At 37.6% G+C, this 14,427-nt stretch overlaps 1 protein-coding gene across 3 annotated transcripts in view; it reads right to left on the bottom strand.

Moving 5' to 3' along the window:
- SYNDIG1 (synapse differentiation inducing 1) overlaps positions 1 to 14,427 on the bottom strand; it is a 387,838-nt gene that overhangs the window by 63,371 nt on the left and 310,040 nt on the right. Inside the window, exon 4 of one of the 3 annotated variants that reach the window (XM_088477357.1) lies at positions 2,522 to 4,249. The exons of the other annotated variants lie outside the window; for them this stretch is intronic. Coding sequence (XP_088333483.1) covers positions 4,178 to 4,249 — 72 coding nt within the window. The 3' untranslated portion in view covers positions 2,522 to 4,177. Of the gene's footprint in view, positions 1 to 2,521; positions 4,250 to 14,427 lie in introns of those variants that run through there. 3 annotated transcript variants of the gene reach the window in all.

Raw genomic sequence — 14,427 nt, 5'->3', positions numbered from 1 at the left:
GAATTATCACCCTATTGGAGGGCACCAGAGCGATCTTACCATCTAAAGGACTGGTGAGTGCCGGGGTTCATCTTGCTATATATATATATATTATTTATATATATATATATATAATATATATATATATATATATATATATATATCCATTGACGTCCTGCATTCACATCAGAAAAAGGTCATCGATGGGGTGCTGTCCAAAATCAGCATTTTTGAACTGATCCAACAAATACCCACACGCTATCCAGTCTCATGGATGGAAGTACTCGCCAAGGGGTCAAAGAAAGTCTTTAATGAATCCAAGAATATCATCACAATTTAATCATCAATAATCATAATTGTAATACAAAGAATTGCCATAAAAAAATGGGTGGTCGACGTTTCTGTTATAAATATATATAGTAGCATATATATTTAAAGGTCATATATGCATGATGCATCAATTATGCTAGTTATTTTGTTTATGATATATTTTAATGACTACTTGTTATTGAATTAATTTTCTATTGCACATATCCTCAATTAATTTTTATATTTATATTTAATTAATCCTTTAAGTTTATAGCGCAGTTTTTCCATTCTTTATTGTACTTTACTAAGCATCTGGTTTGAAAACTGGTGATTTCGATGGTGTTTATCAAAGAAATTTAAAGCATTTTCCTTTTACATTTTGGCTATAAACATGACTGGAAGTGCTGGGTTTTAGAACCTGGTGCTTAGTAAATAAACCCCCAGATTTTTAAACTAGGGGATTGACACCCCGATTAACAGCTGCTTTATTTCCAATTTGGTGTTGCCTATTCCTGGGTCCCCACCTTTCTATTACTAGGTTTTTTAAAAGTGTTGACTACAAATTTTGAAAATGTACATTTATAGGGTCCCATAAAAATGGAACTGTATGAGATGGATTTATTAAGGTGTCACTGTAGTACAATGCTGTTATGTAATATCAATTATCTAATGTCATGTGTGAAAAACTGACACAAAGCATAATAAGAATAGCTAATATAAAGCCCATTTTGAATTTTACTTGATTTGCCAGGAGGTCACACACCATCTCAGGATTGATCGGTCTTCTCTGAATACCAGCAATCAATTGGTTAATTTATGTCATTAATTAATTTAGGTAAATTGGTTGAAGGGTTTTAAAGTTTTTAAAGTTTAGAACTATAAAATAACTGAATGCCTGCTGTCAATCTATCCTCCTGATGTAGTATTGCATGACAAACGTGTAGAGCAGCGTTTTTCAATCACTGTGCAAGTGTGCCGCTGCGATCAGCTCAGCGCACTTGTACTGTAGTGTATTTTTATTCCTGTGGAGGCCAATGTAGTGTGTTTTATCCCGGTGGAGGCCAATGTAGTGTGTTTTATCCCTGTGGTTGTCAATGTAGTGTGTTTTATTCCTGTGGAGGCCAATGTATTGTGCTTTATCACTGTGGAGGCCAATGTATTGTGCTTTATCACTGTGGAGGCCAATGTAGTGTGTTTTATCCCTGTGGAGGTCAATGTAGTGTGTTTTATTCCTGTGGAGGCCAATGTAGTGTCTTATATTCCTGTGGAGGCCAATGTAATGTGCTTTATCACTGTGGAGGACAATGTAGTGTGTTTTATTCCTGTGGAGGCCAATGTAGTGTCTTATATTCCTGTGGAGGCCAATGTAGTGTGTTTTATCCCTGTGGAGGTCAATGTAGTGTGCTTTATCCCTATGGAGGCCAATGTAGTGTGTTTTATCCCTGTTGAGGTCAATGTAGTGTGCTTTATCCCTGTGGAGGCCAATGTAGTGTGTTTTATTCCTGTGGAGGCCAATGTAGTGTGTTTTATCCCTGTGGAGGCCAATGTAGTGTGTTTTATCCCTGTAGAGGCCAATGTAGTGTCTTTTATTCCTGTGGAGGCCAATGTAGTGTGTTTTATCCCTGTGGAGACCAATGTAGTGTCTTTTATTCCTGTGGAGGCCAATGTAGTGTTTTTTATTCATGTGGAGGCCAATGTGTGTGTAATTTTTTTTATGTGGGAGCCAGTGTGTATGTTTTTTCATTGGACACGCATGCTGCATCGCTGGATAGTTTGCCTTGGCAATTTTAAAATCTTGTGTAGTGTGCCTACAGTTGAAATCACTGGTGTAGAGTGTGTTCACACTTCAGTGTTTATTATTCAACAGTAACGTGGATGAAGTAGGAGTAGCTGGTGTGATAATTTGTAATGCCTTTAAACTTTACTATATGCTTTCCCTGAATTTTTTTTTTCTATATGTTTCCATTAAAGTCGTCATTTAGGAATATGATTATAGATTGCACTATGGTGCACCCATTTTCTGTTTTCATAACATAATATATGTATTTTTTCTAGTATGTGACATTAATATTGAAAATCATAGTTTGTTAGTGTAATCAATATAAACTTGAGATCCTCAGCATTTTACATTGCAGATGATATCTCCACGGTTTATGAATACAATAAACAGGCAGAAATGTATACAAAAAATACAAGGAGCTGGATGATGAACAATTTTATTTATGTTCTGTACAATATTTAAGTCTGTTCATTTACAAACCATTTTAGAATGCATTCAAGATTCTACTAGGTAGGATCTTTAAGCTTTGGGAAATTACAATGAACATAATTTTGATGCAAGTTTCAGTCCAATTTGCAAAACTTATTTCAAGTTTACAGACATTGCAAATGAATATTATTAAAACGCTGAAATGAATAACTTTTTTTATACAAAGATGTAAATTATAAAGTCAAAAGGGCTAAATGTAATAGCTTGCGATCTTTCAGCCGCTGCTCGGATTTATGCGAGTCTCCCCGTATTTTTAAAGTGGCAATCATTTTAAAGGCTCGACCAGCTTGGTTTAAACCTTACAGTTATTGCTGCTTTAAAAATACGGTTAGACTTGTATAAATCCCCGCAGCGGCTGAAGATCGCAAGCTATTACATTTAACCCAATATATACTTATTTAATACATAGTGCTGTGTGTACAAACATGCTATAAACCAGAACAACCAATCACATTTACTTTATGCAAGAAAAATGACATCTATAATGTGATTAATTCCTCTGGGCTAAATCATGTGTGTACACATTAAACCATGTTATAAAGGCCTAGTATAACACATACTTGTCTACTTTTTCGACATCCTCTTCAGGAAATTCCATAGTGGAGGACAAAAGGTCAAAGTGACAAGTGCATTGGATGTGACATCACCATTGCAACATCCTGGCCTTCCCTCACTTCCGCTATCCTAATTTGCGCCTTTGTGCATCCAGTAGCAGAATGGACATACTTAACCATTTCGTGTCATTTCACGTCACCAAGGCCCACCCACTTTTGAAGAAAGTGAAGCGGGTTGCAGGAGAATGGCCTATTCTGGAAGGAGTCTGAGAGGGCTCCGCTATATTCTGGAGTCTTCCAGACATTCCAGGAGAGCAAGCAAGTATGATGTAATGCAGTAGTTAATATCTATGTTTTTCATCATTGATAAACTGAATGGTTCTCATATATCCAAGAACTTTCACTTTCAATATGTATTTTATTAAGACTGTTGTTTTGAAAACCTATGACGGAATACATAATGTAAAATCATGTAAACAGCCTATATACTATGCTGATTTTGTTCAACATTCTGTTTGTTAGATCAACATCTGTTTCCTACACACAGCGGGTAAATCATTTTATGGGCTGATCATGAAATGCATCTTATTATTATTAATTCACAAAGAACCACTGCCTTATGAATATAGACCATGATTTCTGTACATCAATCATGAAGTTCCTCAGACACAGCTTCCCAGCAGAATGGCAACCTGCCATATGTTTTAAAAATTAATTTTAAGCTTCATTCCAAATACTCAATTTAATAGATTCAAAGGCTTTAAAAGTATCCATACATTCTATAACATGTAAATGTACAGTTAAACATAACGTATTGTTTACAAATGAGGATTGAGTCCATGTCTCCTAAAATGAGGATTGAGTCCATGTCTCCTGAATAGGACAGCAAAGTAAACTTCAATGACATTACACTGTAGCGGGACAGAGATTTTGTTTCCAGTCATACAGTAGCTGCCTATTTTTACAACACAACCCAAAGAAAAGCAAAAGCAAAAAAACATGCGAACATTAGGATAATTAACAAAATCCCACCATGCAATCCCATTGATCATGAACAAAACTAGCTCTACACAATCAATAAGTTATTTTCTTTTTCTTGTTTCAGTAAAAGCATTTTTTCTGCCGATCCATCTTCTTTCTGTAAAAAAGAGCAGAAAAAGAAAATGTATGTAAGAATAGCCTAACACACATTGTCACTATTTTGAATTTAAAATCAAATTTTTCACTAAATGTCATAAACATATTGCAATATTGTTATTGTGAGGTTTGCAACTTTTATTATGGTTTATAACAGTGGTGGGGAATCTTTTTTCTGCCGAGGGCCATTTTGATATATATAACATTATTCACGGGCCCAGTGCAGGCCACGCCCCCTCCGTGGACATCACATAGGACAGGGCCACAATTACCGGTGATTACATCAATGGTTCTGGTGATTACAGCAATGGTACAGATGGTTCCTGAGGATGCTGCGGGGAGCTGTAAGGGCAGCGGTGTGACCGTCTCAAGTGTCCTAAGGACGCTCCAGGCAGCACTACTGCATAGATTCTAGTTGCAGTGTGCCATTCTAGGCACCCTGCTAGCCAGATGAGGTTAGCAGAAAAAAGCTCAGAGGGCCAGACCAGATGATTCCGCGGGACTTATACGGACCCCGGGCCTGAGGTTCCCCATCTCTGGTTTATAACAACAAAAGGAGCATTGTTCCCTTAACAGTACTGAGAATAAAGTATACTTAAGTTAAAGCACTAAAAGGGGAACTGTCAGGAGACCTCACATTAATTGTTTTGTGTAAAAGAGATAAGTAAATCTCTTTCACTTTATCTCCGCTGATCAAATCCCAGAAGGATAAAGAATTTTCCTTTAAGCATTAAGCCCCGCCTCCAAATGATGCCATTCTGAGTTACTGTAATGCTGGCTGCACACTAGACGATATGCCCGATTCTGAAGCATCGGAACGACACATTATTCAAAATAGTCTAGTGTGTATACACTATGTTGTCCGGTGCGCACTCCTGTGGGGTTGTAAGTCGCACCTGACGATGCGGCTGACGACTCCATTCAGCGGATATGGCATGGCCCGAAATATTGGGCAGTTGGGTACCGGATTGCCTAGTGTGTACTGCCCGCCCGATATGTCGGCCTGTCGGCGGTGGGGTCGCATCGCTGGGTACACATGTCGTTAAGTGTGTACCCAGCTTGACAGTACATTTACTAAACGACAGCTATTGCAAGCCACCATTTCTTGTTATGTTTAAACTGGAGTTTTAAAATGGTACTCATACAGAGTGGTTTGAATATCATTACCTTTATGAATTTCAGGATTAAACAGCCCAAGACGCTGTGGCTTGCAAAAGTTATAGCTTTTCTGGCCCCTCTCATAATTATTTAATGAAGACTCCTAAAAACATACTTGCTGATTAATTGGCAGCTCACAAACATGTGCATCTGGGGGTGTGATCAATTTTGGAGACATGGCCGCACCCAGCTTTGCATGTTCTGCACAGATATAAATGTACACGCTATAGCTTCATGGGGACGTTGCTCCACCTCTCTGGCTGACCCTGGCACCCTCTGGGCTCCAAGACCGGCCTGGGTTCAAGTAATTTGCACCCACGCCATCTCCCTCTCACTATAAACATCAATATGGCAGGGACTGATGTGAATGACTAATATTCTCTATTGCACAGAGCTGCATAATTGGTTATCGCTATAGAAATAATTGATAATAATAAAGTTAGGTCTTTAGAGATTTATGTCTCTTCAATAACCTCCACTCTAGTCCCAAAACAGTTTGATTCTTATAAGGGAATTTATATTTTTTTTAAAAACAACCAATTAGAAAAAGGAATTTAGGAAAAGCTACTTTCAACATATTTAAAGAAAAAATCCTTATATCTCCCCTTTATTATGTTCCTTCTGTTGAGAAAAAAAAGCAAAAACTCAGCAGGATGAATTATAATGACAGCCTTCCCAGCAGTAACATGTTCTGTGCCGTGAGACGAGGCAATGCATATGCAAAAAGAGCACAGTTCATCTTGTTAAAATTTAATAATCATATATATTTGTACATATAGTTCAGTGCAGTATATCTAAATTGCAAAACTATAGTTATCCCCATACTATTTCGTATTGTTTTGGCACTTATACAGTATCACACTAATTAAACCAATCGTGTCACACAAGATTGTTGATTTGTTTTTTTGTTTTTTTTTAAATGAGGGTTTTGCAATGAATGATATATTATCCAAAGAAAGCTATTTTATTTAACTTAAATTATAGGCCATAATGACAGAATTTCATCTAATTTGATTTTTTGGGGGGACAATGAACAAACACAATGTAGAATTTTTACATGGGCAAAAGGCATGCTTGCTTGCTCTTCTGGGAGTCCAAAAATTCAGAGAAATTTAAGAGCCCAGTTATTCTGAGAGTTCGAGCATTTTGATAATGTAAAAATTCTACACCACCCACTCGCATCCTGCCCACTTTCCTTGTTATGTAGGTGAGCAGGGGTCAATGACCCAATTCCCTACTAATCACATAATCTTGGCATGCCCCCTGCTGTGTGATGCTGCAAATCATGGCACCGTGCAGTGCGGGCCTGGCCTTGTGATGTGAAATGCATTGCTACTGTGCTCCTGAACTTCAAAAATGGAAAAATAAGGTAAAACAATGTTGTCAAGTTGGTAAATAGCTCTGTGAATGTATAGATCATCAGACTAATTAAAGTAAATATTTTTTCCATGTACAGTAAATGCAATAAATTCCTTTCTACAGTGCAAAATAAATGTAATCATATTAGTACTTTTTTAAATCATGTTAACGAAGTTTATGAAGCATTATATATAGATTAAAATTTTTGCCAAGAACACAAATCCAGTGCAAATAGCTGTTTTGTTATTTGTATTTCTAAGGTATTAAATAGATTTTCAGCAAAATATTTAGCCCTGAAATGTCATGTAGTATAAAATGTAATATAAAATGAAATGCACTATTTTATGAATATATACAGGCTTCAAAATTTAGAGAAAACAATAACAATTATGATTTACATATATTTTATTTTAAAATAAGCTCAATAGTGTAGCTACAGTTGCAGCATGCGTTATATTGATTTTTAATATTGGGTGATTGATTTTTCTGCATGCATTAAGGAAACATAATGTACTGTGTGAAATGTTTTTTCCAAAATGTAATCTAAAAATTCCCTCCACATCAGAAAAGTATACTTTGCAGATGAATGGTAATGAGGTAGTGCATGCAGACTGTGCTTCGTGATTCCCAATAGGGGCACCTCTCCTGCTCTAACCCCAAAGAGCCCCCGGCTCCATGTTGACTTCACACTTGGGTCTCCCTGTTATATTGGAAACTAGCCAAAGATGCCCATCTGTGGGTGGGTTTTTACTTTAGCAAGAGGGTCCAATGTGGCCGTCTAGTCTTAAGGTGCATACGCATGGAGCAATAAAATTGAACGATGTGAACGATAACTATATAGTTCATATCGTTATTGTTCATTTTTATGTACTTGCCAACCTGTGAAATACCAACGATGCGCGTTCCCGCATGGACAATAAAGATATCTTTCATCGTCCATGCATGCAGACCAACTTGGACAATATTGTCAACTTTGCCTGTTCAGAGATGTGGCAGGATTACTTCACTGAAAGATATCTTTGAAAGATCTTTGAAAGATATCTTTGAAAGATCTTTCAAAGATATCTTTGAAAGATAGCTTTCAAGTCATTGGTGGTACACAGAGTACCGTGTGTATGCAATTTTATGGCTGATTTTCACTAGAGCAGGGTAATCACACACTCTAGACAATAACAGGTTAACCACTGGCTTACATATGGCAAGTGCCGAATATTTTACAGTATAAAAATAATTCTAATATCCACCAAAAACATCGAGGGAGAAATGTAATAGTCTGTCAGATGCAGAATTGATTCTGGCGAGTATGCCAATTTTTTTAAAGTGGCAAAAATGTAAAAGCAAAAGAAGGTTGGAGAGCCAAAAAACCAAGCACTAAACCTCCTAGATAGATCTATCCAACTCGATACAATGCTTAATTAGCACCACCCTACTGACAGCTTGCCCTCCACATAAGGGGGAATACTGGATATCCCACAAAAGAAGTCAGACAAGGATATAAAAAGATGTAAGGTGCTAGTCAGTCATAGGGTGTCTTAATTACACAACAATTATTACCATATAATAAAATAAGATTTAAAATAAAAAATATATTTAAAAAAATTATATAAATAAAAATTACAGGAAAAAATACAAGTACTGAAAAAATCAGCACGTACCACATATATTGCATGAATGCTACATAGATATATAGCTACACCTAATATAGCACCAATCAGTTCTACTCAGTAGAGAAAAATTTTAATAAAAAGAAATAACAAATAATTAAAATATTTGCAACATCAGAATGTTCAAGTATAACTTCATTTGAAGAAGATTTTGTAATTTGTATCCTTTTTGATGAAGTGCATATATACTGTATATAGCACTGTGTCAATATGTTTGTAACAGTGTCCTCAGAAAAAAAGTATAATTGATACGTTGCTTTTATACAGCAGTCCCAATAGGAGGATGTACAAATTATTCCGGTTCGGAGGTAATAAGGCTGTGGAATTTGTTAGGCGTGGGTTGCAGGGAGAGTTTAAAACAGCATGCATATATTACATAATAACGTCTCAAAGACTCTATCCCCAGTATAGGCGTTCTCAATCCGGCACCAGTAATTCACTGGTCATAGTGTTTTTAGATGAAGTAGGGAATCCACCTATCTGAGGAAGCCGCCGACTAGCTTAAGGTGGAGAAACGTGTTATATGAGTACCAACATGTGGAGAGGCTTGAGGATATATGAGTTGATGTTGGAGGTGATTCCCTACTTCATCTAAAAACACTGTGACCAGTGAATTACTGCTGCCAGATTGAGAACACCTATTCCCGGGTAAAGCATGTGTGCTTTGAGCTAAAAGACTTGGTTAAATATACAAGAGACACCACTGGGGATAGAGTCTTTGAGACATTTTTATGTAATATATGCATGCTGTTTTAAACTCTCCCTGCAACCCACGCCTAACAAATTCCACAGCCTTATTATCTCCAAACCGGAATAATTTATACATCCTCCTATTGGGACTGCTGTATAAAATCAATGTATCAATTATACTTTTTTCTGAGAACACTGTTACAAATATATTGAGACAGTGCTATATGCACTTTTCTTCATCAAAAAAGGATACAAATTACAAAATCTTCTTCAAATGGAGTTATACTTGAACACTCTGATGTTGCAAATATTTTATTTATTTGTTATTTCTTTTTATGACATTTTTCTCTACTGAGTAGAACTGATTGGTGCTATATTAGGTGTAGCTATATATCTATGTAGCATTCATGCAATATATGTGGTACGTGCTGATTTTTTAAGTACTTGTATTTTTTCCTGTTATTTTTATTTATATCTTTTTTTATATATATTATTTATTTTTTATTTTATTTTATTATATGGTAATAATTGTTGTGTAATTAAAAGACACCCTATGACTGACTAGCGCCTTACATCTTTTTATATCCTTATCAAAATAAGTTTGGGACTGCCAGTCCAGAATGCAGTTAGCAGAGAGCGTTTCCCATGGGAAGCCATTCCACCTGCTATTTTGTCAGCCTTACTTGGTTTCTAGGAGTTGTAGTGTACAGTTGAACACTTTCAGTCCCCCTGCTCTGAGAAGGTAGGAGTCAGCGCTGGACACGATCACTTTATGGACATCACTAAACAAAAATGATTGCCTGTAGAAATGAAGATCTCACCCACTTGGCTAAGACCATCCATCCAGCAATGATAATTTAATTTATAAGTGAGGAATTTAACTTTCCCATTGTGTTTCAACAGTTGATTATCAGCTCTTACAGAACCTTGCAAATAAACAACATATGCTAACACCAAAAAATGTTTCTACCAGATAAACCTAACTGCAGATCACAGACCTGTCATCTGAGGTTTGTGACTCCCCACCACTCTATAAAATCCCCAACCAGCTACAGCACTATACAGCTATAATAGAAGACAACGAGTGGGGGGTTCTATTGCTATAGTAAAAACCAGCCCTAGGGATAAAGAAACACCCAGGTGATCAATGCAATCACTGCTCCACGGTCGCAACATTCTTATTTAACCCAAGTAACATGATCCAGGACTGTTGGGAAGAGCCCAAGTATTTTTTGGCATGGGGTTGGTAGCCTCTAGGAGAGGACACATTGTGTTTGCAGCCCAGAACAAAAGGCCAGGTCTGACCGGTCTAGGGATGGCTTTCACTATACAAGGTTGTTCCAATGCTCAGGAAAAAAAACATCATGCTTGTGGTATGTGATGCGGAAAATCACCTAACATTAACACAATTTGACACGTGCTACATCAGTAGACTATTTGAAAATATTAAGAATTAGTTCTAATTTAATTTATATCATATTGTATATACTGAGTTAAAAGTTAAAATGTTATTATAACTTAACATTAATTTGTTTTTTCCCAGTATGTCGGTGATGCAAATATAGCTTTTTTAATTCTTTTGCTTGGCAATTGTTAAAATATGAAATATGTGTAATTCCAATAGAAAAACATCATATAAGCTAAAAAAAAATTACTTTTGCAAAATATATAACTTTTCAGGTATTAAAACTCCATATGGCATAATATATACATTTATTTATTTATACCTCGTGGATAAATTAAGTCATGCAGGGTCTCCATTATCCTTCTTCTTTCTTGCATGCTCTCCATTTTCAAGTTTCTCGCTTCTTGCTGAAGATGCCAAATTCTAAAAATGAGAGGCTGCTGTCTGCATGAGGTATGTACCGGAGGGATGACAGGAAAAATTGCCTCCTCAATGCAGACACAAATGCATTTGAAACTTTTCCATGTATTCATGCTGTAAAATCTCTGGTGCTTTCATAAAAATGGACATATACAATATTTATTTTTATTGCAAAATCTGTCCCCATCAGAAGTCTGTCCTCTTCAGAAATGCAGTCTATTTTGTAAGAGCTGCAAATATGCAAATCCTTTACATTGTACTTTTATGTGTGTTTTAATGTCTTACAGATCCTTGAAGTATAGCACATTATTATTATATGTATTATCACCCAGCGGATAGGAAAATTTTAGCATTACCAAGTTGCTATCATCTTTCTGCCTTATACAGTATGTTTATATTCACAAAGTTTATTTTATCTTGTTCAAGATGTTTTGCAATTAATCTGCATAAGGTAAGATAAGGAATACAGACAGAACTGTTGAAATAGGTCCGTTAAAATTATGCTGCATACACACGGCATACATGCCAAATGTCACTTATTGTCAGGGAGACTCCCTGAAATAGCAGTAATCTCCCTGTCTCCCTGAAGAGTCTAGCAATCTCCCTGATTGCAACTTACTCCCATTATGAAGCTGTTATATTAAAAATAAAACAGATATATACATTCAAATGTGATCATTAGTGTCATTTCCCTGCATTGGTTAGAGGGCACAATGATCCCTCTGGCTACATGCATTTTCTGAAAAGTATCAGTGTGTTTTCATCAACAAATAGATCTCTTGGTGCATTTACAGTTGGATTTAAGGCAATTTTATGACACGCTTCTCAGATGTAGCAGCACCCGCCCACTTTACTGCCGCGCTAATAGGTGCTGCTTTCACAATCTCCCTGAAATGCTTTTTCAAAAGTAGGCAAGTATGTACACACGGGACGATTTTCCTGAACGATAACGATGTCTATGCATGACCGATAATGATATCTATGGTCGACCGTACATGCAGGCCAACTTGGACGATTTTGTCAAGATTTGCCTGTAAATACATGACTTCACTGAAATATCTATCAAAGATATTTATCAGTGTGTACACCCAAAATCATTTGCCTGGCACTACAGAAAGTTGGAGGGAAATCTATCAGCGATATCTTTGGTTCAGCAGGTTGTACCGTGTGTATGCAGCATAAGAGATGTGCGGGTTCAAATTTCTGAAAACCGAACATACTTGAAAAAAACAAAACCGTCAGGTTTATTATGCTCATTTGAAAGTTAAACTGGCAACTTTAGCAAACAGCAATCACCACACCACACCTATTATGGCTCAATATTCACATAAGCTAACTTAAATTTCTCTTTCAAAAAGTGACTATTTCTTGTAATGCTATTGGATTCATTCAACTTCATTTCAAATGTTTAAAAATGGAAAATTGTTTGAGCTAAGTGTATTGTCAATGTTCACTTATGTGAAATCCAAAAATATGTAATTTATTATGTCATTTGTGAATTGAGGTGACTGTCTAGTATCAATAACATCAGAAAAATAGAGCTTTTATTATGCACAATGCTTAGAATAATGCAAGATGTAAAAAAATATTTTTGCCAAAAGTAAGTTAACATCTATAACTATTACACACGTATATACCACAAGAGTTTTGGTACTTGTGTACTTTACAGACTCATTGCAGAGAGAACCCAAGTGTCCTACACTCATTATTATTATCAGTCATGGTAATGTCTAAATCCCCTTCATGGAGAGGACCCTGATGTCATCAACCTGTGTCCAGCGTCATTCCCTACCATCCAAGTGGGCATAGAGGGGGAACATAACCTTGCCCGAAGCATGGCGAGCGCAGCGAGCCCACGAGGGGACAACTTTCTTCTTTAGGTGGGTACAACTTTCGGTACTTGCGTACGTAAAGTACACAAGTACCATTTAAAACATTCATTGTGTTCTCTCTGCAATGAGTCCGTAAAGTACACAAGTGCCAGAGTTTTTGTTATTTTGTTTGTAGAGCTCAGATATAGTAAAGTAGGCAATGGCTATAAAAATGCTCAATCATCACTGGCGTCACTACGGGGGTGCGGGCCGAACTGGGTGACACCATCCGAAGGGGTGACACCAAAATAGCAGAGCTGCTCTGCTATTTTAGGGTCACCCCGTGGGATGGTGTCACCGTGACATGGAGAGAGGCAGGGAAAGGTCTAGGCTGCCCCAGCAGCTGAAGGAGCGCTGGGGAAGCCCACTGTGTGCCGAGAATGGGAGGCAGTAACGCCCCCAAGATCGGCACACATAATAGGGCGTGGCTTTGTGAGATGAGGCCATGCCCCTTTCCACAAAGCCACACCCCCTTTCGGGCTCACGCGCCTACGGCGCGCAATACAGCTACTCCTGCTGCACCAGGATGCCATGGAGGTAAGTGACGCCTCTGTCAATCATGACTATATAAATGAACAATCTAACTATTTAGGGCAGCACAGACAGTGTAATGGTTAGCATTACTGCCTCACAGCACTGAGGTCATGGGTTCGATTCCCACCACGGCCCTCCCTGTGCTTGCGTGGGTTTCCTCCGGGTACTCTGGTTTCCTCCCACACTCCAAAAATATACTGGTAGGCTCCCCACACAAATTAACCCCAGTGTGTATGTGTATGCGCATGTGATAGGGAATATAGAGTGTAAGCTCCACTGGGGCAGGGACTGATGTGAATGGTAAGATATTCTCTGTACAGTGCTGCGGAATATGTGTGCGCTATATAAATAACTGGTAATAAATAAATAAATAAATAATAATAAATATTTGAAATGTTTCAGTAATACGTTACTTAGCATTAGATTTTATTAAGGAGTATTAGACTTGCATTAGTAGTTATTACATATTTTTTGGAAGATTTATTTGCCATTTATATTTACGATTATTTAACTTACAACATCAGGTGGCCACCAGTAGAAGTCTGCATTGTTGTAATAATTTCCTTGAAGGAGCTAATTAAATCCAAAGTTAAAGTCCGCCAAACAGAGTGGTTTGTGAGTCTGGGACCGGCAAGAACACCGTGACCCCGGTAGGGAGCAATCCACACTAGTGCGGTAATTGGACCTTATGCAGCTGCACACAGCTGATTAGACGCCAACTCCTCCAGGTGCCGGATAACAATGTGCTTGCCAGATCATATAATTGAAGTGGCTGAGATCCCACAAGTACCGGAACCACTGAAGATGACTTCGGCTAGCAGGGTGGCAAGACTCACACAGCAGCCAATCACTCTCCGCACTTCCTGAGTGTGTCAGACAGTACACAAACCCGGTGATGCAATTGAGCAGCCGTAACCTCACCAATCCGTTGTAGTAGGTCATGGGTAGGGAAACAAATTCCAGATCGTTTTTGCAATCCTGGATTTCTGGATTGAAAAATGCCAATCCTGGGATTCCCGAAATACCTGAGATTGAGTTGGTCAATGGGGCAGGTGGGCGCAGCTGAAAGGGCGGGCCG

Source organism: Taudactylus pleione, unplaced genomic scaffold, assembly GCF_031769625.1.
Source record: "Taudactylus pleione unplaced genomic scaffold, aTauple2 ptg000201l, whole genome shotgun sequence".
Classification (NCBI taxonomy): Eukaryota; Metazoa; Chordata; class Amphibia; order Anura; family Myobatrachidae; genus Taudactylus; species Taudactylus pleione.
This window is presented reverse-complemented; position numbering and strand designations above follow the sequence as displayed.